The sequence below is a fragment of the Puccinia triticina genome, chromosome 3A (assembly GCF_026914185.1).
Source record: "Puccinia triticina chromosome 3A, complete sequence".
NCBI lineage: Eukaryota > Fungi > Basidiomycota > Pucciniomycetes > Pucciniales > Pucciniaceae > Puccinia > Puccinia triticina.
Window position 1 is genome coordinate 5,479,558 of NC_070560.1, and position 23,413 is coordinate 5,502,970.

General features: G+C 46.2%; 2 protein-coding genes across 2 annotated transcripts; both read left to right on the top strand.

Annotated features, from left to right (window-relative positions):
- Window positions 1-4,870: 4,870 nt before the first annotated feature.
- Window positions 4,871-6,137, top strand: PtA15_3A586 (uncharacterized protein; the record flags this gene model as incomplete). The annotated part of the gene is made up of 7 exons (XM_053167567.1): window positions 4,871-4,929; window positions 5,046-5,088; window positions 5,186-5,338; window positions 5,451-5,603; window positions 5,697-5,789; window positions 5,860-5,980; window positions 6,073-6,137. The coding sequence occupies 7 exons, from the start codon at window positions 4,871-4,873 to the stop codon at window positions 6,135-6,137; spliced, it is 687 nt and encodes a 228-aa protein (XP_053018772.1).
- A 2,289-nt stretch (window positions 6,138-8,426) lies between these two features.
- PtA15_3A587 (uncharacterized protein) lies at window positions 8,427-10,195 on the top strand (the record flags this gene model as incomplete). The annotated part of the gene is made up of 4 exons (XM_053167568.1): window positions 8,427-8,460; window positions 8,522-8,715; window positions 8,784-9,258; window positions 9,348-10,195. 4 exons carry the CDS (start codon window positions 8,427-8,429, stop codon window positions 10,193-10,195), a joined length of 1,551 nt encoding a protein of 516 aa, XP_053018773.1.
- Window positions 10,196-23,413: the final 13,218 nt, after the last annotated feature.

Genomic DNA, 23,413 nt, shown 5'->3' on the forward strand with positions numbered 1-23,413 from the left:
TCAGCATTCCCAGAGGCTCTTTCTACCTCGCTGATGCAGGATATTCGCTGTCAAAAGGTATTCTAGTTCCTTACCGCGGGGTACGTTATCACCTGCGTGAAAATGGACAGGCAGGTCAAAAGTACGCTTTTTGATAAACTGTTTGTTTTTCTGTAACAATCAACTGATCATGATGATTTTTCCAGACCTTCAAACAAAGAAGAGCTTTTCAACCTGAGGCATTCGATGCTTCGGAACGTTGTTGAGAGAACTTTTGGAACCTGGAAGAAACGATTCCCTATTCTTGTACATCCTCTAGAGTACAGTTTGAAAACACAAGGAAAACTGGTTCTTGCACTCGCTGTTCTACATAATATCATCATTGATAATAACGGCCAATCAGATTACTTCAATGATCACAATTACGTCGGCCCAGCACCAGAGGAAGATGAGATCCCCAACAATGAAGAAGATGAAACCTCTGTTAGCCGAGCTCAAGAACGTGCTGCACACAAGATCTGGAGGGACTCGTTGGCCGAGCAAATGTGGGAACAGTACTGCACTTATCTTCATCAACGCGGTCATTGAAATGTGCTCTTGTTTTAGTTCATCCTTTTCTCAGTTGAAATGTGCTTTTATTTCTCGTTCATGCTTTTCTCTTGATTTGACTGGTATTACTATGAGTAGAAAAAAAACATTCATACGTTCGATCTTTGACGAGATGAGTAGTGAAAAACAGCAGAATCACAAGAGAACTAGGAACAGCAGGACATGATAACTAGGCGCTGTAATGTTTTCCTGATCATAATTTGCATTTTGTTGTTTGTATTGATTGTTTTGTTGTTCGTAATATGAGCCAATCAGACATTGCTTGGAGTAAGCTTAGATTTAATCTGTGCGCTCATCCAGCCCCAGGCGTGGTCGTGGTCTCGGATTGCCAGAAAGGCTTTGGCCTTTGCTTTGGTTTCCAAGACGCTAAAGCCTGCGACAAGCTCTTCCATACTGAGACCGGTTGCAAAGTGGTCCTGAAACTTCTTGATGGCTGTGTGTATTGGCGAGATTTCCTCTTGGTTAAAGGCATCAACGAGTCGTTCAATAGAGTTTTCAAAGCGATAACCGGATGTGATTCGATGACGACGAGGAGCTCGGACCCCTGGATGTTGAGAAACTGTTTTTTGAGCATCCGAGTTTTCAGCAGCAGCATCATCAACACCGGGAGCTGCAGCACCTTGCTCTGCATCTTCAGTTGGGACAGTTGCACCAGATCAACGCAAAACTCCAGTTGCGGTGTTACCCTTGAATATCACTTGATAGTCTTGGTATTCAGGAAACGGGGTATTCTTAAACCTTCTGGCATTTGGGTGCGACTAAGGTTTACCAAGAATCATGTGAGCTAGCTTGTCTTCCTTACACCATGCACCCAGCATCAAGGTCAACTTACAACTAAAAAAGCATTCCAGACCTCCTCCAAAGCGGTAACCATACATTCAGCTTCGCTCCACCCGAACCCACTTGCTCCTTTGCAAGCTGTAAAAGCGTCCCAGATCTTTTTGAAAGTCTGGTTGAATTTTGACTTCACCTTTGAGACGGTAAACTCGACACCGGGGAACTCGATAGCCAGCTCGATAGCGACGGTTTGGTGAACCTCAGGTTTGAATCCAGCTTCGCCACGCTTTCCGGACTCAACAGCCTTGACATACATCTCGAGAGCACTTCGTTCCATCCCAGCAGTCCATACAAGGTTTTTGGTCTTGTCCTTTTTGGGGCTATCTTCTGGCTGGGTTTGGGTTGTAATTGGAGTCTCTTGAGAAGCATTTGGACCTGGTTGTTGAGAAGCCATTGGCTGAGATTGGGTTTGACTCCAGGGGATAGGAACTGTTTGTTGAGAATCCATTGGTTCTGAGTTCTGAGTGCTAGTGGCCTGAGTCGGACGAGATTCTCGCTGAGCTGGAGTCGAAGGAATCCTCGGAGATTTCAACGGGTTCCGAGGCTTGGTGGTGCGTTTTGGAGTTGGACGAGGATTTTGGGTTGATTTGGGTCGAGCCATAATGCGTGCGAGTTAACAAGTGCGAGATGAGATGAGTAAAAATCCACAACTTCGACTTGGGGACAACAAGTGGATTTATCACCCCAGAAATACAGGTCCAGACTAGGGTTCCGATCCGGACCCCGAAGATCCGGCGCTACCCGACCGGATACCGGGTCGAGTCGGGTCACAGGATGGCTCCCAAGATACCGGGTATCCGGTTGGGTATCTGTAAAGGAGAGGGGCAGAGGAGATCTTCAATCCTCTGCTCCAAGTAGCTTTTCCCTGCCCTGAAATGTGGCAGGGAAATATCTCAAAGAGGACTCGTTTTATATTGCAAGTAAGGAGGGGGGGATCGGAACAACAAGAAAGATAAAAAAAACTAAGATGTTGGTAATTTGATGTTATCGACATCAATGATTGCCTCAGCGAGCCAGTCTTTGAGACAGATGAGGGACTCAAGGGTTTCAACTTTCATCTGATTTCTTGTATAGTCTTGAACGTATTGACCGGCCAAGAATGCCCTTTCTGTTGGAGCACTGGACGCCGGTACTGCAAGGTGAGTTTGAGCCATACTTGCGAGTGTTGGGAACTCTTCGGAGTGTGTCTTCCAAAAGGTTAGAGGATCACAAGACTCCTCTTTGCATTCGGAGCTCAGATAGCAATTGATATCCTCATCGAGCGAGGAAACCTTTTGCTTCTTTTTTTTGAAAAGGCTAGACTTGATGGTGTTTTTGGGGGCTGGTTTGGGTGGTTTGTTGGTTGTGTGATCTTTGTTGTAGCGGTTATTGACAAATTTCTTGGCTTCACTCCAAAAGTTGTCAAGAATGGATTGCCTGCTGCAATTGATTATCTCGAGGATTTCAGGAGTAAAGATGTTGGTTTTGATCCGTGGGTCAAGCAATGTAGAACAAAGATAAACGGGTTTCTTTATTGCAGAATCAAAGTATTCCTTCAGCTTGTCAAGCATAGCATCTGCAGCAGGAATCAGTCGCCTAGCGCCGTATTTTTTGGAAGCTTATAAATATGTAAATGGTTAATGAGTGAGTTAATTTAACTGATAGACTCCGAGGTGAGATTGATGGGAGTTGTACCTCTGTAAGTTTCTGCATTAAGCAAATATATACCGGTGCAGCAAGGACCAAAGTCGGAGTTTTTTTGGGCGAGATTGTGTCTGTTGCTTCTTCAAGAGGCTCCAAGAAGTTGCAGAGCAGTTTAACTTGATCCCACTTGTCTGGAGTAACATCATACTTCTCACTCAAGTTGTGCATTTCACAGAATTCTGTAATACAAGCTCAAAGTGTGTGTGCCCTCCTGAGCATGTAGAATGTCGAATTCCATCGGGTTGTAACGTCATCGACCATTGAAATCTTTTTACCCATCAAGCGGACAGTGATATCTGAGAATGACGCTGCTTTTTGAGTCGAGCGCTTCAAGAAGGTGGCAAGGCCGCTTATTTGAGAGACAACCGTTTTGACTTCTATCTCAGCTGGTTCATTGTGTAAGATGCTCAATAGTCCCGCAGGAATTGCTGCTGGTGGTGGCGGCGGTTCAGAGAGTGATTTAATTCCAGCTTGCGCTGCAAGATTGATCACGTGTGCCATACAGCCAAGCAGGCGAGTTTCTTTCTGGAACGATGGAACGTGACTTGAGACATAGGAGCCCATTGTGCCATTGTTTGCCGCGTTGTTGGCCGTGATGCAGAATATCTTGTCCCTAATTCCGAAAGAGTCCAGTACCTCAACTAAATGTTTTCCTAGATTGATTCCAGCGTGACTTCCCTCAACAATCCGAGCAGCTAGAACTATGGACTTGAGAGAGAATTTCTTATCAATCCAGTGTGCCGTCACTCCTAGTATTGATTGGTTGCTAGGCAAAGTCCAGGTGTCGCAGGTTAGGCTTATTTGGGACTGGATTCCACGCAGCTGTTTGCGGAGGACTTGTTGTCCCTGTTGAAATGCATCGCGAATGAAACCAGCCAAGGTGTCGGCTGCACAAATTAGATCGGTTGTTTGTGGGTTGCAGAGTCAAAGGAGCTCGCGAAATTCTTCATCCTCAACAACAACATAAGGTATATTGCAGTTGATGAAAAAGCGAGCGACAGTAGCGGTTAAGGATTCACGGTTGAGTTTCTTGGGCAATTTCCCTTTAGTTAGGAATCTGGTGATTGCGCCAGTATCTGATTTGCCCTCTGTTATCCTATGGCAGCGGTCCAAGTGGTTGATCATACTTTTTGTTGATCCCCGTTGGTCGACGGCAAGCCTTTTGAGACATAGATTTTTTCCTCCGGGAGTCTTGTTGACCTGGCAAATGTTGAAAGACTCGTCATCAACCTTTGTTGTCTTGAAATACTGCCAAACCCAACTTTTCTTGCTAGAAGTTTTGGGTTCAGCACCATCCTGACGCGTCGACTGTTTGTTTTCGGAGTCTGAATTGATGTCAATTGGTTCTTGGTCTTCTGCAGCGCGTTTAGGGGCCATTTCTGGGTGGTGGCAGTGATCAGAAAGCCCAGATTCCCACCATGACACGTCAGAGCCTCAGTAGCGTTATTTTTGGCCATACCCGGCGGGTACCCGGCGTCGGAGCCGGATACGCCGGGTACGGATCTCGGGAAGGCAATACCCGGACCCGGGGCACCGGAACGGAACCCTAGTCCAGACTTGTATTTCCAAAATGGCGGGGATGATAAATTTTCTGTCATGCCCGGTCATGTCTTTTATGATATTACTGGCTGCCACAAACACGGAATAACTGGCTGTTATACCCCGGGCAACCCCCGTTATAAATTGCCCGATTTATCACATCACATCGCGCGGCCAAACGGGGCCTAAAGCAACAGACTCCTCTCGTCATCCTCGAAAAAGCATGGGTCAAGGTCGAAGTTCTCAACCTCGGATTACCAGTCAAGACCGCGCTATACTGGAGTAAGTCTAACTCCCATTCGAGACAAACGCCCCGACTCCTACTTCTTGATCCAGCGGCGTAATGAGAGCTAACATATAGATTTATTTTGCTCATTCTTTGTCATTGATAACTGAAGCATGAAGTTACAGAGAGATAAGTTGAGACAATATCAGAAAAAGGTCAATTCTTCTTCCTTTGATTGAGTTTAAATATATCAAAGGCTGATACTGCTTTTATCCACTATGTGTACTGTTTTGATCAATTATTCTAGCTTAGATTGAAACTGTCTTGAAATTAGAGGAAGAAATCGCGAAACAATCGCTTTTAGCCAACAACAAACCGAAGGCTTTGATTGCACTGAGAAAGAAGAAATTTCAAGAGAATCTACTATCCAAAACCGATCAACAGCTAGAAACTCTTCAAAATCTGGTAAGCAACATTCATCTCGGAAAAAGCGAAAACATACAGAACAGCACTTCACCCGTCGACAATAAGTTAAAAGGCAAGTTGAGCTGCTAAACCTATGTTTTGGTTTATTTAGGTTTCCTCAGTCGAATTTTCGTTGATTGAGAAAGATGTGCTATTCGGATTGAACCAAGGGAACCAAATACTGAAAGAGATTCACAAAGAATTGAACATTGAAAATGTCGAAAAATTAATGAGTGAAACTGCCGATTCAATTGCTTACCAAAACGTATTAACATCATCTGACATAAACCCTTACTACTAGTCTCAAGTCAAAGAAAATGTTAACGCTTGATTTCACTTTCCAAAATAAATCACACAGGAAATTGGCGAATTGCTAATGTCCAGAATGACGAATGAGGAAGAAGAAGAGGTTCACAAGGAACTCGAAATATTACAATCGCTAAATCAACAAGTCAGATTTTGCATTCATATACTCACCGCGTTCCTTTTACTGAAGCCTATTCCGTGCCCAACACCAACAGGCGACCGGCCCACAACTCACGACACATGAGAAGCCCAAACAAGCGGCATCGTCACCTGTTTCATTATATTTGCCAGACGTGCCTACAACTGCATTGCCCACAGAAATACAAACGAGTCGCAGTAAGTTTTCGTCACGCCCACTTTCAAACCCAAACTGTACTCCTATTAATGACAGGTTACTGTGTGTGGAAACCTCTTTCCTCTCTACATAGCTGCCGAAGAAGCATCCGATGTTGATGGCACAAGTACTCGGGAACGTGAAGCCATTCCTGCCTAGTACCTGATGTGAAAATGATGACGGAAAAGCAGTTTGGCTCTTGTGAAGCCTCAGCTTCCACTTCCCTGTTAAGGTAATGGCCCAGGGCCATCCGACTCCTTTGTTGGCCGCTCTCGGTCTTGCATTTCTTTCTCTTATTCGCCGCTCTCGGCCTTTATCCTTGTATATGGCCTTTTGCGGCCCTCTTGTAAAACCTACTATAACACGCCTCGCGGAAGCTTGTACATTAGATTACCTAACTCGGTCTGGATCTCTCCAGACTCGGTCTTTATATTGCAAGAGTCCTTTCAGATGTGACTTGTCACTCTTTTGTATCTCCCTCACTAGCAACTATCTTGTTCTTGAACATAAATAGGCCTTGCTGCAATAGAACGACAACTAAGTTTTGCTCGTTTTTTATCGCACCCTCGATGCTGCATTCCAAGGGTTGCATTGGTGCCTAACCACCCGTGCCACTAGCAGGGCTCCCAATTGCCCCCCCCCCCCCCCAAAAAAAAAAAAAAAAAAGTTCGACCTGAAGGATGACTACTGCAAAGAAGTGCAACTGTAGTAGTTGCCTCACACAAGGGCACTAACTTGAAAAACTTGGATTTTTCAGCATTCCCCTCCGGCGGGCTTGCTGGGGTCCTGGTTTTGCACAAGATTGGAGGGCTTCACTTCAAATTTGCAGCCCCTGCAGATGTTGATTTGGGGCCAAAAAGTCATTTTTGCAGGGAAATTAACCAGGTTACTGAGAACACCATTGTTTATTGAGTTTGAGTATTGTGCTTAAATAATGGATGCTAACTTCAGATGAGAAAAATACCAGATGTGGACTCTTGAACAAACTTTTGGTAATTACCCTCGATCTCATTGAACTAGCTTCCCGGTGACTTAGACTAGTCCCGACCGTGGTCAGGGTAAACAAGTTTAGAGTTTTGAAGGGTTTTTCTTGCTCCGTTCATAGCAGATATGTTTTCTAGATACATCAGATAGCATCGATTTTCTTTATAGCCAGCTTCCAATGTAGTCGAATACGAAAGGAACTGATAGAGGGAAGTAGCGAAACAAAAAATGATTTATATCGGGAGTCAGTAAAGTGAATATCAGTTCCTTAGGCGGGAATTAAGGCAAGGAGACCTCAGAAAGCAAGCCAAAAAAAACAAGGTCTTGTGCCAGTTACGGGAAGGAGAATGAGCGGTAGTTGAGAACGAAGATGATAAATTTAAGCAACGTTATACTCAACTAGCACGAATTGTAAGGATAGTGTAAACGAAACCCTTCATCGTTCTTCGAGCATCTGCTTGAGCGAGAGCAATCTGAGCCGGAGACGGTGCTGGTTGACCTAGTTTACCGAATCAATAATCGAATCGATGAAAATGTTTGGATCGTAATCATTGGCGTCAGCTGCTCTGTAGCCCAGTAGCTTCTAGATTTCGGTCATAGAATGAGAATATTGTCTTGCGATAAGGGAAGGACATTCCCCTTGACAAAGAAGACGGGATCAAGACTCACCCGCGAACATGATTGAAATCAGATAAGATTGGCTTGCAAAAACCGGTCAGGTAGGGGCCCAAAAAAGGTTACTCGTTCGATCGATCAAACCGTCCGGTGAATTCAACGATTGCGCCATTCGGTTTCCGCTTGCACTTCAACCCTCTATGCTGTGTAGGATATCCGGTAGACAATCCGGAATATCTGGTGGAGGACCTCGGATCACAGCAGATATCTGAGATCCGAGGCCTGCAAACCTGCGGATATGTGTGAATATCTCGATATCCGCGGATATCTCTGAAAACCCACATTCATATAGCATCGGCACCAAGAAGATCAGAAACCACTCTGTGAAATTCTGTACAGGCCCTTGTCTCCCGAGAATCTCAACTTGTCGGGAGCTCGCGAGATTCACGCGCGCGTCCGAAACCAGCTTGGATACTCTTCTGGACTCCACAAGCGTGCTCAAAATCAAAGTCGAAGACCCTCCCTCAAAACCCTTGTTCTCATCTCTAGGAAGCAGCAAGGATCTCCTCTATCTCCTTCGAGGTTGACCCATCATCGGGACGCTTCTTCTCTGGAGAGCAGGAAGAAACCCCGACTTGTTGCTACTCGAAATAAAAAATAAATTTATGCTGCAGTCCTCTTTGTTTATCTGTTTCCTTTGCTTGGGCACACGAAGGATGATGCACTTTGTACTGAGTTGGATGGACTCTCGGGTTGTGTTATTTCTTTTTCCTCTGCAATAGAATTTGCCAATATGGATGCCATTTTGTGCAAGTTCGACTGTGGGATGAAGCCCAACCATCGCGAGCCATGGAACTCTCGCTGCCCGCCAGCTCGGTCAAGGGTCAGTGAACCCGAGCACTGCCCATCTGCCCACTCACACTGACCCCACCCCCGCCAAACAGAGTTCACCGCCCTCCTCAAGTCATTCAAGTCATTCTCCGACTTCATCCACATCCACCCGCTGCCCGCGCGCCTCAAGTTCTCCGCCGTCTCGCCCACCCGGTCCACCTATGCCGTCGCCATCTTCGAACGCACCTTCTTCGAAGCCTATCTCCTCTCGAACCCTACCCTGGGCCTGATCGAAGTCGCCGTCAAGGTCTGTCCAGTCCAGGCTACTCCCCATATGTACTCACACCCACCCTCAAACGTCTTTCTTCTTCCCAGCCCCTGCACAAGATCTTTGCCCAGTCGAACCTCATAGCCGCCCTCGAGTCGTGCAGGATTTCGATCGATTCGGATGACACGAACGAGTCATTGTCGATCGCCAGGCGCCCATCGGGTCTGAATACAGCCGGAGGACAAACAGGGGGGATACACCGGTTAAACCATCGGCTGACGATCAAACTCAAGTCCACCGTCGGCATCATCCGCTCCTTCTCGCTGCCCTACTCCAACTCACGCACCCTCAACCCCACCGACCTGCGTGCAAACAACAGCCCCAACCGCTGGATCTGTCTGTCCAGCAATCTCAAACAATGGCTCGACCATTTCGTATCTAATCCGAATATCACCCAGAACCTCGTCGGCGCTCTCGAAGGCGTGGAAGATATCTGCTTCTGTTATCACCCCGATCGTCAGATCATCCTCAAAACCGTTAACCTAGCCGAGGAATACAGTCCATACGTCATCGTGCCCAAAAGTGAGCAAAACACTGATAAAATATTCACCCCTAAACTGGCATCTTTTCTATTCATTTTGTGTGCTGACCGAAGATATGAATATGTGCAGACCAAGATATCTTCACCAAAGGTGTCAGGCAGCTCTCGACATCCCTGACAATCAGTCCAGAAGAGTTTGAGAAGTTTGATGTAGATGTGAGTCAGGGGGCGATAATCACAGCGATGGCGATCAAGGAGGTCCGGTCGATCTTCGAGCTTGGGAGTGTATTGGGCAGTCCGGTAGATGCAGGGTTCTCGGTCGGCGGCCGGCCGGTATATTTCTCAGTGCTCAATGAGGAAGGCAGTGTGGGGCTAGAGTTCGTGCTTGCGAGCACCGACGGGGAGCAGCTCGGCCTGCTCGACCCGCCCAAGGAGGCTTCCCGTCGACCGGCCGAGCGTGCCCCTCGACCCCGGGCCGGCCCAGCAGGAGCACAACAGAAGGGCAAGGAGCGAGCGACACCAGCGAGCAGCCATCTCGACTCGTCTACACACTCCTCCATCAACAACGCCAATCCGAACACAGACGCGCCCCGGGGAAGGCCCAAACTGTTCCACCCCCCCGACGACGGCTCGAATGATGAAGGAGAGGACGACGACGAGCTCGACAGGATGCCCGCCGACGCCTGGGCCCAAGTCGAACAGGATGCTATCGCCCTCAGTCAGACCCGTAAACGCCTGAAACTCTCCCAGTCCCAATCGGCTATTCTCGGCGACGACGACGACGACGACGAACAGCTGTTGCCCTCTCAAGCTCCCCAAAATCCTAACGTCAAGGTCAGTCCTATCTTCCTCACACACACACACACCCACTCTTTCTCTCTCCTGCTGCAGCTCATTGACCACACTCCGTTTGGGACACCTTTGTTCCTTCTTTGCCCGGATCTTATCTTTTTAGCCTCACTGGAAACTGTTCTTTGATTGATTGTCTGGCGTATCGTTTGAGAACAGAATGTAACAGCAAGAAACGTGCTTGTTCCCAATGTATTGTAAAAACAATTAACCGATAAATGTTGATACTCCAATGCGTAATCAGATAAATATTGATGTTTGTATCTCACATGCATAAGCTCATGATTCTAATCACACTTGCATGTGGGTGACCTCCCTGTCAGCTCTGCATCCCTTGCAGATTGCAGTCAACATACCCTAACTCAAAAATGTTTGGCCCAAACTTGCTGAGCCTGGGATTCATTGCTTTCAAGTGCACTGGTAGTCGTTTTGATAGGTGTGATATCTTAGGTTTCAAAGGGTTATCTAGAGGTCTATAATTGTCATGGGGAAGTCCTATTAGGAAAAATGTTGTCAATATATCATTGATTCTTTTTGGGGTCCTGGAAGGAGGGAATGCCAGGGCTGTTTCCCTGATACTCCCTGTTAGACTGTTTAGTTATGTATAGTATGCATGCATACATAGTGATAGCCTTAATTTGTCTGTGATCCGCAGCTGTGTCATGTCATAGTTGATTGTACTTAAATTTGCCTCCACATTGTATTGGTTCCTCAGTCATTCATCTTTGTCACTCCACCTGTGCTCCTGCTGATTGCTTCTTGACTACCATCTTAGGGCCATCTTCTACCTTCTCACTTATCAGATCCTTGATCCCATTATTTTGCCCATCTTGATTGGTGGAAATTAATGGGGAAAACCTGAGAGAGAGGGGAAGTGGGAATCAGGATAGAACGGTGCAACACCTTATTGTGGGGATTTGAACATAAAAATAGGTATAAACAGAGTGATTTGAATCCTAGAATCAGGAATTTAATTGATCCTTCCCCAGTCCCTTTTCACTCTGACTGTGCCCATATTCTGCATTGTTGTTGTTGTAGATTCAAAACATTAACACTTGGATTAGCAAGAGAGAAAAGAAATGGACCACACATGAGGGGTTATTTTCTCTTCCACTTCACAGACCTAACAATGTGCTGCTGTCTCAGGTCCCTCAGTTATATAATCACGATTGGTAGATAAAATTATGTAATCAAACACACATATGACATACAAAATAAAACACACACTTGGAATGCAAGTTCTATGCTTTAGCAAGAACCACCAGGTCATGTTGAAAGTAAGAATTTCTTGGGAAAATCATTTTGTGGGGAAATTTCAGAGTACAAGCAGATAATTCTTGTGTTACTTCCACAAGACAGCCCCAGAATCTGATTAGCAAACTCAAGCCAAAAAAAAATTGCATACTCACACTTTTCAGGTGGTGCCGGGTGCAGTGCCGGGTGGTTTTTTTTTTGGTGAACAAAGTGGTTTGGTACCCAAGTGCAAAGGTAAATTCTCTATTTCAGGATATTCAATTGTTTGTTTCATTTGTCAGGGTGGCAATTTCCCCACTGTTTGATTTACAGTAAAAAATTGGTACACTGCTGATTTATATATCTAACATGTATTTCAGTATTGAGAAGGGGCAAAATATTGTGTTTGACTGGGCCCCCAGCATGCACTCATATATTGGTGAGATTACAAAAGGCGGCCTGATTCTACAACTGGATTCTCCTCACCATACCATATCTGCATCATTTTCAACATCCACTGAGATTTTCACCAAAGTCTTGACCAGCCAGGTGTTCAATAGCCATGCTTTCAGCCAAGCTACTAATTTACTTACAGCTTTTATGCTACTATGATGTTTTACCACAACCACTTTCACCAAGATATTCTCTGGTCAAGAGAGCAGAAATAAACTTAGTTCCAGAATATTCCCACAGCTATATCTAAGTTTCATGAAACCAATGATTCATGGAACCTAAGATCATGGTTTCTCCCTCCCCATTCCCCATCTTATTTCTAGGCTGGCGCGGGTCCCGCTAACCAGCCTAGAGCCAACAATTCAATATGAATTTCTCCAATTCAATGTGGAAAATCCACGAGGTTGGCGCGAGTCCCGCTAACCAACCTCAACCCCCTTTGCTATAACCCCCTTTGCCCACAATGGCGGTTCCGGCGGCATAATGAAGCCAAAGCCCGGAACCGCGAGGAGCAATCCATATGCGCCGTAAGTCTCTATTTATAATTTTCCATTCCCTCTTTTTTTTCACTTCCCACGTGATCTCTCGGATTCAAAACACGTCGCACCCTAATCCTTGCCACCCCCCCCAAACGCCTCCCCCTCCGATTTTCTTCGAACTCACTGTATGATACTCCCTAGACGCCCAAACTCGCCTCTCGATACCCTCATCCGAACTTGGTCTCGATTACCCATCAAATCCGTCGCTCCTCCTTTCCGATTTCTCGCTACTTGCGGCCAATACTGTTGCCTACGGGCCGACAGCCTCACCAATTCGGTACTTCACCCACTCCTGTTCGTCATGACCTCCTATCTTTTACCATCCCCTCGCAACCGGGGTCCACAAGGAACCTTCCAGAATTACTTTTACCTAAATCTTTCCTGTACTGATCCCACAAGGGCCTGTCATTCAGGGGCGCAGTTGGACCGCGAGGAAACATTCCGATTCGTATCCGCCTTCGCGACCCTCAACGCCTTCCCAAGCTGGAGGCGTCGTCTTGCAGAAACGATTGTCGAACTCTCTTCGGTACGAGGTCCGCACGTGTGCATACAACGCGTTCATCTCCGGTAACTGACCCTCAACCTATCCCATTACTTGCTCTTCCACCCTTCCGTATTGTCACCCATTGTTTTTTGTGGACCTCTAGGCATGAATACCCGCCCACGTTGCCTGATATTGTCATTCCCGTGAGTTCTTAAGACCCTGACAACATCGCGCGCGACCAGCTCCGACATGTCACCGTCTACTGATCACATTCACTTCTCTTAACCGCTTCCCTATCGTCACCCCTACTTCTTAGTTCACCCCTTCCCTCAAGTATTTGCTACCATGGCCACCGTGTCCTTATCGTCCGTTACACCAGGCCCTGAAAAAACGGAGCGATAGGAGCTCTGCGAGCAAACATCGAACATTGCGCATGGCGACAACTGACCCTTGCCCAATTCTATTGTTTTCACTCGAACCCTTCTGTAGTGTTACCCGTGTTTCTCCGTGGACCCCATTCCTCACAACATGGCCCAATATTCTCCTTGGCCCGAGTGCCGTTGTCTTGAACTTCCCCAACCGCGATATCACTGCTTAGCTTGAACTTAAAACCTGCTCGCCTTCTCACATTCCCACCCCCCACTACCTGATCACACTCATCTTAATCTCCTGCCACCTGAAAAATTCCTCGTAGATTAGATCCACGCACATCGTCTCCCACCACCAAGTACCATTACCCCAATGTTGAACGTCCAACCTTCAAATCATCCGAGTATCGTATCCGGACATTTTGAAGCCTTGTCCGACGTAAGCACCCCACCATCTTCAACCTGACCGGATTGTGACTTACTCGTTCCCATCCTCAAAAGTCTGAAATAGACGTTGTCAGAGGAAACCAATACGGGCTCCTGACAACCGGGACCTTTTTCCAATGCGCAGGGGTTGGAGGCGATAAAGAGGTCGATTTCGAGGTCAAATTAATGGCCAATACGGCCGTCGCTAATGCACTTGAGCAAGGGATAATATATTCGATCACGGGTGCTCGGATGATCGCTCTTAACGACGGGAGTCCTCCTACCGTGACTTACACACAGGATTCCATCATGCGAATTGGCAAAGCGACTGATTTGAACCTCGATTTCACGAATAAGACGGGTATTGTTGGCCTAGGCGTAATTGTTGAACGTGCTGAAGTTCCCAGCCCGAACCCTGGAGAGGAAGATCAACTCGAAGTCATTGTCTCTCACAATGATTGGGATCCTGTTGTAAGTCAGATTTTCATTTCAAGTCGACGCTTGGTACTAATACCCAGTCTAGGCACGCTCCCACCGAGCTTTTCTTTCGAAGTATATAGTCCCAGCTACTCGCAACATGGTGAAAACCCATGTCCTTTACACTGTGGGACGGGAAATGTCGATCATTGGATCTTTGGTCGATTGGGATATCAAGGCAAAGATGCCCATCATTCTTGTGCGTCGAGTTGATACTGTCTGTTCCATATCTTAATACTAATTGTTCGGGAATTAATTCTAGGTTGGTGGCGTGAGTGTTACGAGTGGTCATCAGTCAAAGGGTAGCAATGGCAAATTAGGGGTAGGACCCTTGACTCCAGCCTCGCGTGGAAGGAAGTTGTTAGTTTAATTCATCATTCAAGATCGGATTAGTTCTGACCATGATTATCCCACCAGTATCACCTTCAAGAAAGACTCAGAATCTTCTCCAACCCCCTGCGCATCTCAATCTGGCACCACTGGGCTGCTACACACTCCGATCTCTCGCAAAGGAAAAGAAAAAGCATCCCCCGACGAGGTCCAAGTTGCCGATGATGAAAACCACGACAACCATGACGAAGACGAGGTCGAAGAAGATGACTATCCGCTCCTCAAGAGGAAAGGGCCAGGCCGCCCACGCAAGCAACCCCCAACCGAGGGAAGTAAAAAGTCTAAAAATGAATGATTCACCGGGCCACCGACGGCAGCAAACCCCAACCAAGAGAACTAAAAGTTCGAAGATCAATAGTCCATTTGCCCGAATTCTTGCGCCCGTGAGCCAAAGATCGAACCCTCCGGGGCCATTTTCTTACTTTGTACGGATCCATTTTCCCTTCATTGCTCATTTTTTTGTCGTGTCGCATAGTTCAAAAATCAACATAAAAATCTTATCATAAAGAGCCACAGTTAATAGAAAAAAATTTAGAATAGTCTTGTAAAAAAAAAGCGGGCCAAATTGTGGATATTGTTAGTTAGATGAGAGCCAAATAATAACAACTGTACTTTTTGCCCGCACCTCACAACCAGGACCAAACATGTCAATGCAAGTCCGGTCATTCGAGTTGGATAGGCCCCAATACCCTTGCTAGCGATTTGCCCGCTATTAGTTGTCCTTCATGAGCTAGGATTCTTAGATCTACTGGGCCAACTGGATTCGCTTGAGTGTCACGACCTGAAGGCCCATTCATCATCAAATGACTGGTCCAGCCACATTTGCCTTACCGTCATGCACGTTCAGGGCCTCTTGGTGTTGGTTTGATACCAGTTGTGGGGGCCAGTTGACATTGCGATTTCAACATTCAACCTTCATTGAGACATTCTCGGGACTAATTCTGCCAAGTTACTCGAGTGGTTGGTGCGTAACACGATTGACCAGTTCATAGTCCTCACTCTCCTCACTAGGAACATTCTCTGTAAATTGTGTGTGAGTCTTCTAGCGATAAATTTTTGGACAGCCCTCTTCGTTGTTGCCTTATATTTGTTGAATTGTCAGATAATCATTAACTATCGGGCCTCATCTCGTCAACATCTTATCACATCTCTATCCCCAGTTACGATGCCGTTCAAGTTCAAGGCTATTACCCGTGAATGTGACAACAACGAGAATTACATATTGAAACAAGTCCTATTTACGATTCCCCACTCGCTTGGAAGGTGCATAATCATCTGTATAGGTTGTGGTGCCCTTCACTTCAATGAAGAATCGACGAAACTCGACCGTGGGAAGACGGAGAAAGACTTCACAATGTGCTGTCAGAAATCGCAGGTCATATTGCCCATGATGGATCCAGCTGCCCCTGAAACGCCTCCGATACTCGAACAGTTGTTCTCAGGAACAGACGAGAGTATGTAACACATTTGACAAAAAGGGATGTTAACTTCTTGGCTGACTATTCTTTAGGAGCTATCAACTTTCAGGCTCTTATCAGACTTTACAATAACTGCATTAGCTTCACGTCGCTGGGAGCTAATGTCGACAAAACCGTCCGCGGTCAACTAGGCATCAATGTTTTCTGAATCTCGAGCGGTCTGAGCCACCTGATTCCAAGTGTCGAGCCCCTCAATTGTTCCAACCCAGGCTATGCACAAATTTACGTCATCGGGAATGGCGGACAAGAAGAAACCCGGCTGCGAATCGAGAAAGCCTCTGGCAGACGAAACCCAATTGGTGCCAAATTCGTCATGCAGGAAGACATAGTGTCAGATTTGATGAAGGTTATGTATTCATATAACCCATACGCGAAAGTTTACAAGAGTGCTAGAACCGTCTTGAAAAACTCACCGTCAAAGACGCTTGCCCTAACGACGATTCATAAACCGGGGACGAACCCGAAGCGTTACAATCTTCCAAGTCCGGAAGAAGTTGCGATCGTTGTCGAAGGGGGAGGTGAAATTAACAAGACCCGTCATATTCAATTGAGGCGGAAAGACGGACGATTAGAGCATATCTCCGATTTACATTCATCTTATTTCCCTCTTCGATACCCCCTATTCTTCCCTTACGGATCCCAACAGTGGGATAACGTATATGTTTGTACAACCTCTCGAAGTGAGTCCTTTTCTCGGATCAGAACAATGACATTGTCTTAATAGTGGTGCTTTCGAAATAGAAACGAATAGACACGTCAAGTCATTGGAATGGTTTGCATTCCTCCTGTTTGCAAGAGTTGGTCGATACTCGATCATTCTCCATGGCCGTACGCTTTTTCAGGAATTTGTCGTGGATATGTACGTGTGCGTAGAAGGCTCCCGTCTTAATTTCATTCGAAACCATCAACTCGCCTTGAAAGCAAATCAATACCAGTCCCTTATGACATCCATTGAGAACTTCGAGGTCCCTGAGGGCCGGCGAGTCATACTCCCCTCGACTTTTATCGGCAGCCCGAGGGCGATGGGCCAATTGTACCAAGACTCGATGGCCATCGTAAGGAAATATGGCCCACTGTCACTTTTCATCACCATGACTGCTAATCCAAAGTGGAAAGATATAACCGACGAAATCGGACTCCTGGCGTCCGCGGCTGACCATCCTGTGTTTGTCGACCGTGTGTTCAAATTGAAAGTCGACGCACTAATTGAAGAAGTTATCGATTACGGAAGGTTGGGAGCGGTAATTTCATACGTGGGGGTCATTGAATTCCAGAAACGGGGCCTTCCCCATCTCCACTTAATGGTCACACTGAGGGAAGAAGATAGGCCGGACACCCCCGAGAAGATTGATTTTCTCATCTGCGCCGAGGTGCCTGACCCACTGAGTGAGCCCAAGCTCTACGATATTGTCTCCAGGCTAATGATCCACGGCCCTTGTCCCGGACGCCCGTGTTGGTCGAAGAAAGGCTGTTCTTCGGGTTATCCAAAACCACTCACACCAAGGACAATCACAATCAGTGGGGCGTACCCAGTATATCGGCGTAGGGTGACTGATTTTGTTGTTGCAAAAAACAAACAAATCTTCAACAGCTCTAATGTTGTTCCGTATAACAAATACCTTTCGTTGAAGTTCGACTGTCACATTAACGTCGAAATACCGGTGGACTCTACTGCGGTGAAATATCTCTACAAGTATATCACAAAGGGACATGACCGGTCGTCTATGGAGATAAGGGATAATGACGAGACTAAAGCATTTATTGACGCGAGATTCATTAGCGCACCAGAAGGTACGCAGTTTGTCTAATGTGTTTAGTGGGACTTTGGCTGACACATAAAATTAGCCGCATGGCGTTTACTCAAGTTTCCCCTTTCTTTTCGGTGGCCCCCAGTCACGCGCCTCTCAATACACGATGTGGATGAACAAATGATATATTTCAGGGACGGAGGAGAGATAGCGGACAAATTGAAATTTCAAGAACCTGAAAAGACGAATTTATTGGCTTTTTTCGACCTCAACCAGACTGACGCTGTTGGGGTCGAAGGGCGAAAAGCGCGAACCTTGTTGTATGAAGAAATACCGGAGTATTTCACGTGGAGAAAGGTGGATAAGGTCTGGACGCCGAGAAAAAACAAGACGATTTCAGTTGGGAGGATCTTCAGCGTGTTGTTTCGGGCGGGGGAAAAGTTTTACTTACGCACTCTCCTCTCCCACCGAAGAGGGCCCTTGTCCCACGAAGATATCAGAACTGTTGATGGGGTTCTCGCGGCGTCTTACCAAGATGCCTGCAACCTGCTCGGGTTGTTGATCAATGACTATCTGTATGATAAAGCTCTTGAGGAAGCATCTATATATCAGAGTGGTAATGCCTTACGACACTTCTTCGCACTCATGCTGGTAAACTCGCCACCTTCGAACCCAACAAGCCTGTACGATAAGCATTGGGATTCGATGACTGACGACCTGTTGAGATTGGATCAAGGGGATCGTAACGCGATTCCTTTAAGCCGGTCAAGAAGGAGGGTCTTTGGTTTGTTTAAACTATCAATCATGCTAGGAAAAATGAATTTGACTCTGGCGGATGCCGGGATGATAGTGTCGTCAACGGATCAACGCAAGATGAAACAGTTCGACAAGATACCAGGGGAACTCGAGTCTCTCGCGGCTGTAGCAATTCGCCTCGACCACTCAGAAGGTCTTTTCAATCAACAACAATCCCAATTTTTTTGCAAGATCAGAACCGCGGTCAAGGCTAAGAAGGCGAGTTTGTTTTACTTGGACGGCCCCGGAGGCACCGGCAAGACATTTTTGTTGAATGCAATCATCGACCTATGTCGCCTCATGGGAAAACGGTCCGTCGTGGCAGCGTCGTCTGGAGTAGCTGCTCTCTTGCTGAAGGGAGGTCAAACCTCTCACTCTGCGTTCAAGATACCAATCAATCTCAAGCCAGAATTAGAGTGCAGTTTTGAGCCTAACCATAAGTTAGGCAAGGATTTAAGCACTACGGATTTAATCATATGGGATGAAATCGTGACAATTCACAAGTACGCAATTGAAGCCGTTGACAGATCATTGAGGCGTTGTTGCCGCTCTGATTTGCCGTTCGGGGGGAAAGTAGTAATTTTTTCAGGCGATTTCAGGCAAATCCTCCCAGTCGTCAAATTTGACGAATTTCCGCCGTCCTATGACGCAACGATAAGGTCTTCTCCCCTTTGGGGCCAACTGGAGCAGTTCAAACTCGTGCAGAACATGCGAATCGCGGCGAACTCAACGGTACCTGAGGACGCCGAGAAGAATCGTCAATTTGCATCTTCGCTGCTCAGCTTAGGTGAAGGTATTGGTCAAACAGAAGACTACCACATTGTCAAAGTCTCTGAAATCAATATAACTCACGCGGCGAGCGAGGCGCAAGGCAACAAGACGGTCGTGGATTTCGTCTACGGTGATATGACTTCAAGGCATAACTTCAGCGTGGATACTAACCTGCCTTACCTAGCGGAGCGCTGTATCTTGGCACCCTTGAATGCCGACGTTCGCAAGTTGAACCGTGAAGTGGCACTGAGACTCGCCGGGCCGTTTGTTAGGGCGACATCGATTGATATGCCAGATCCCGAAGGAGTTGACAGTTTGCCGGAGGAAGTACTCAACAAGATGAGCATACCTAGCTTCCCCGAACATATCATCGACTTGAAGGTGGGAATGCCGGTATTAGTCATGCGAAACATGGACATTTCCGCGGGGATATGTAATGGCACTCGTCTCATATTGACTAGGATTGGGACAGGATCAATAGAGGGTGTCTTGATGTCCGGGCCATTCAAAGGACAGAAGGTGATGTTGCCGAAAATCAAACTCCATCACGAGGGGAGTCAGAAGTCGGGATTGAGTTTTTTCAGACATCAATTTCCCATAACTCCGGCCTACGCAATGTCAATTAATAAGTCGCAAGGTCAGACACTCGCGCGAGTGGGTGTCATGTTAAAGCATTCATGTTTCGCACATGGTCAATTATACGTTGCGTTGTCCAGAGTGACACATAAGGACAATTTGATCGTGTGTAAGCTTGACAGGAAGGAAGGCCTTGTGAATGTTGTTCACAAGTCTATTTTTGGTGAGTGCGATCTTCATTCTTTGCGAAGAGATGAATGCAGCTAAGTCAGGTCGTACGCTAGGCTCACCTGTAGGTCACAATGGGAGGCGGCGTACTTGAAATCTCACATGTTGGGGCCGTCTGTGGATGAAAGAGTCGCACTCTTGTTAGCAATTGCTATTTTCTTTCACTTTGTTGCATTGTTCCTATATTCCTCCATTAATCTCCGGAATTGTTTTATTTTTTAATTAAAATTCTTATCTTCGGAACACTACAATTTGTACTTGTGTAATTGCTTTGTTTGATTTTCTTGCGACTGATATGGAAGACTCAATAGAGCTGGAGCACAGTTGCGCGTGAGGTATCATTGGGTGATGATCGGGTCAATATCATCTGGTGTTGCACATTACTCAAATTGAATGAAACAAAAACTGTAGGCACAAGTTGGAATGGGAAGGGGAATCAGAAAACATGGTGATTTTGTACGGAAAGCTCAGGTATGGAGCGGTCATGTGAGAACAACAATTCGGAGATAAGCAAATCGAAGGCAATGCACAAGAAATCGCGTGTCGTACTTCTTGTGGCGTAGTTGATGTGAAAGTCTTTCGGGGAGGGTTGTTGGGTGCTTTGACCCGTAGCTCGGACTTGTCAAAGTGGGGGGTTCTGCTTTATCATATGGCGAATGTGGTAAAGTTGATGAGTTGAACCGCGGTAGATAGGGTTGGTGTAAATGTCTGTGGGTATCTCGATTGTAGAGGTCGCTTCAGATTGGTCTTCGGGTGATTGGCTACAGATAGGCGGGGGATTCAGTCTGTGAGATCTATGACGGATCAGATAGGACCGTTAGAGAATAATGGGGGTAGCCCAACGTAGCCTGACGTGACCTGAGGAAGATGTCAGTTATGTGAACTGTTGGGGTTTGGTTGTGGCTCACTTTGATTATTAGAAGCCCCGTAATCGCACATCGGTCGGTTAAGGTGCCTTTGAGTTGAACTTTTACCCCAGGTTCGAGTGGTATGATATCGGAAGGAAGGGCAGACGTTCCTTCTATGATGTATTTGGCGTAGAAATTTGCGCCGGAATAGGCCTATGAGTCGACGGCGTCAGTAATTGTCTTAAAATTTGAGATATGACACTAACGTTAGTTTGGTGCTCAATGATGAGCTCTAGATATGGAAGGGATGAGGTTTGGGTGGTGTTGTCCGAGTGATTTGGTGGGAGGGTAACTTGTCGGACAGTCCCGGTGCCTTCCATTGTAATTTTTGCGGGAGAGGCTTGAGCTCGTGTGTGGCGTTTCCAAGTGACTCGTTGGGGATGATAGTAGAATTGTTGGTTGCCGTTTCGGTCGGTTAGGGCGACTTGACCTTCAAGGCGGTAAATCTCGCCGTCTTCGAGTTGTTGTCGTGTGGTATCAAGAGGGGCTAATGTGATGGATGCCCGTGGAAATTTCGCTGGGACGGTAGGTGAGGTGAGAAACGAGGATTGGGTGAGCTGTGCTTCAAAGGGATTGGATTGATACTCAAAAACCTGGAATAGTTCGTTAGCGACGGGCTTAAGTGCTGCGGGAAGGGGCCTTACAGATGATATCGCGGTGAACTTTCCACAAAACGTCAAGGTGTCGCGAGTGGGGAGACTTTCGAGCCAAGTGACTGGCCATATCATGATGATTGGGATTAGATTTGTTAGTGTTGGGTATAGTTGGCAGCTGATTGGCGAGGGAAATTGGTCGAATTGATGGGGGGCGAGGGGGGGAGGAGTTGGCCGTCCGCGTAGTTATGCCTTGGCCCATCGTGTGGTCGGAGGGAGTGGATGAATAGTTGCGGTGATGGTCGTGCGGGTCCAGTATACCGGGGCCTGTGGAGCTCTCAGGGTTTGGTGGCGATCAGTATTGGTCGGGTGGGTCGTTGCCTTCGAGCTGCTGGTCGAGGTTTGGCTGAGGGTAGTACGGAGACAGCTGGGGTGTGCGAGGGGGGGATTGAGTGCGGGGGTGGGGGGGTGGCAGGGGGGGAGTGGGCGCCGGGGGGGCCTGGTGAGGCGTACGGAGGCCCGCGCGGGGAACCAGCGACGAGCGGCGGCGCAGCCGCCTTGAAAGTCTAGTCCAAGGAAAGGGAGAAGGAATGGACCTAGCTTGTATGCCAATTTTTTCCTAATTTTGGATTCAAAATCAACGGATTTCTATTCTGAATTCTGTGTCTTGCATCTTATTTGGTTGCACTTTCAGCTGCGGGAGAATTTGGAAAAACAAAATGTATTTCAAAATGTCCAAGTGGTATTTCTCTCAAATGGTAGATCTACTGCTCTTGAATGCTGAAATTTCATTATTCTCATTTTTTAGCTTATAAAGATGTTGAAAAAGCAGATGGAAAGAGTGATTCTCTATTGTCACCAAATCCTTCTGAAATATCTAGTTTCAAGGAAGCAGGAGTTAGTGAGTAGTATTGCATAATTTTTACCTGTTGCCACAATTCAAAAGGCAAAATGTGCAAAAAATAATGATTTTTTTTTCTACTTGTTTAGAAAAGTTCCTTGATGGAAGCCTTAAAGTTTTGGGAATAGGAAATTTAGGTGAAAGCAAAAGGCAAAGACTCTTTGATTACATTAGTAATGCTTTTGAGGAAATTGTTCAGGCTGAAAAGGCATATGGTATGCACAAATTTTTGTTTAGATCTTGTTTGAATTGCAAATGTTTTTCTATTTTCACTTGTTGATGCTCATGAACTTGTATGCCTCTCATCATTCACTTGATTAAAATATCAAACAAGTAGCATACAAACCAGAAGGACCAGCTGAGGTTAAGGCTGGGTTTGGCAGTTTCATATCTGGACTTTTCAAAAATAAGCCAGCATTTTTATCACATGTCCAAACACAGCCTAGTGGTAGGTAGTATAGTTTTCTCTGATCAGCAAGCAAAACGTGCATGCACTGAATCTTCTATGTAAAATATTTGTATGAAATCATGTAGGGATAATGATATCCAATCAAGATTCAAAAATATCAGAAGAGTTTCTTGATCAAGTCAGCAAAGCTTCAGGGGTAGAAATTCTGAATGAATCAAAAAGGCAGGAGATCTTCAGAAGGACAAAGATCCTTTTTGATCATATCAAAGAAAACACTTATGGTGAACAAATGAACAGTGTGCTGGAAAATTTGAGAAAAAGCAATGTCATAACTCAGGAAAAGGAATGGGATACAAGAATTCATGCAGCTACCTCTCTCAGAAGAAATGCTGAATTGGATAAGCAATTATATGCTCAGAGATACAAGTCCATAGAGTCAAGTTTAACTGAGTTGCAAAAAGATATCTTGAAAAAAACCACAAATGTTTTCCAAAAAGATGCAATTGTAGACTATCCTGATTGGCTTATATTTTACACTATTCATTTTGAATACAATGAACAAGAAAGTTA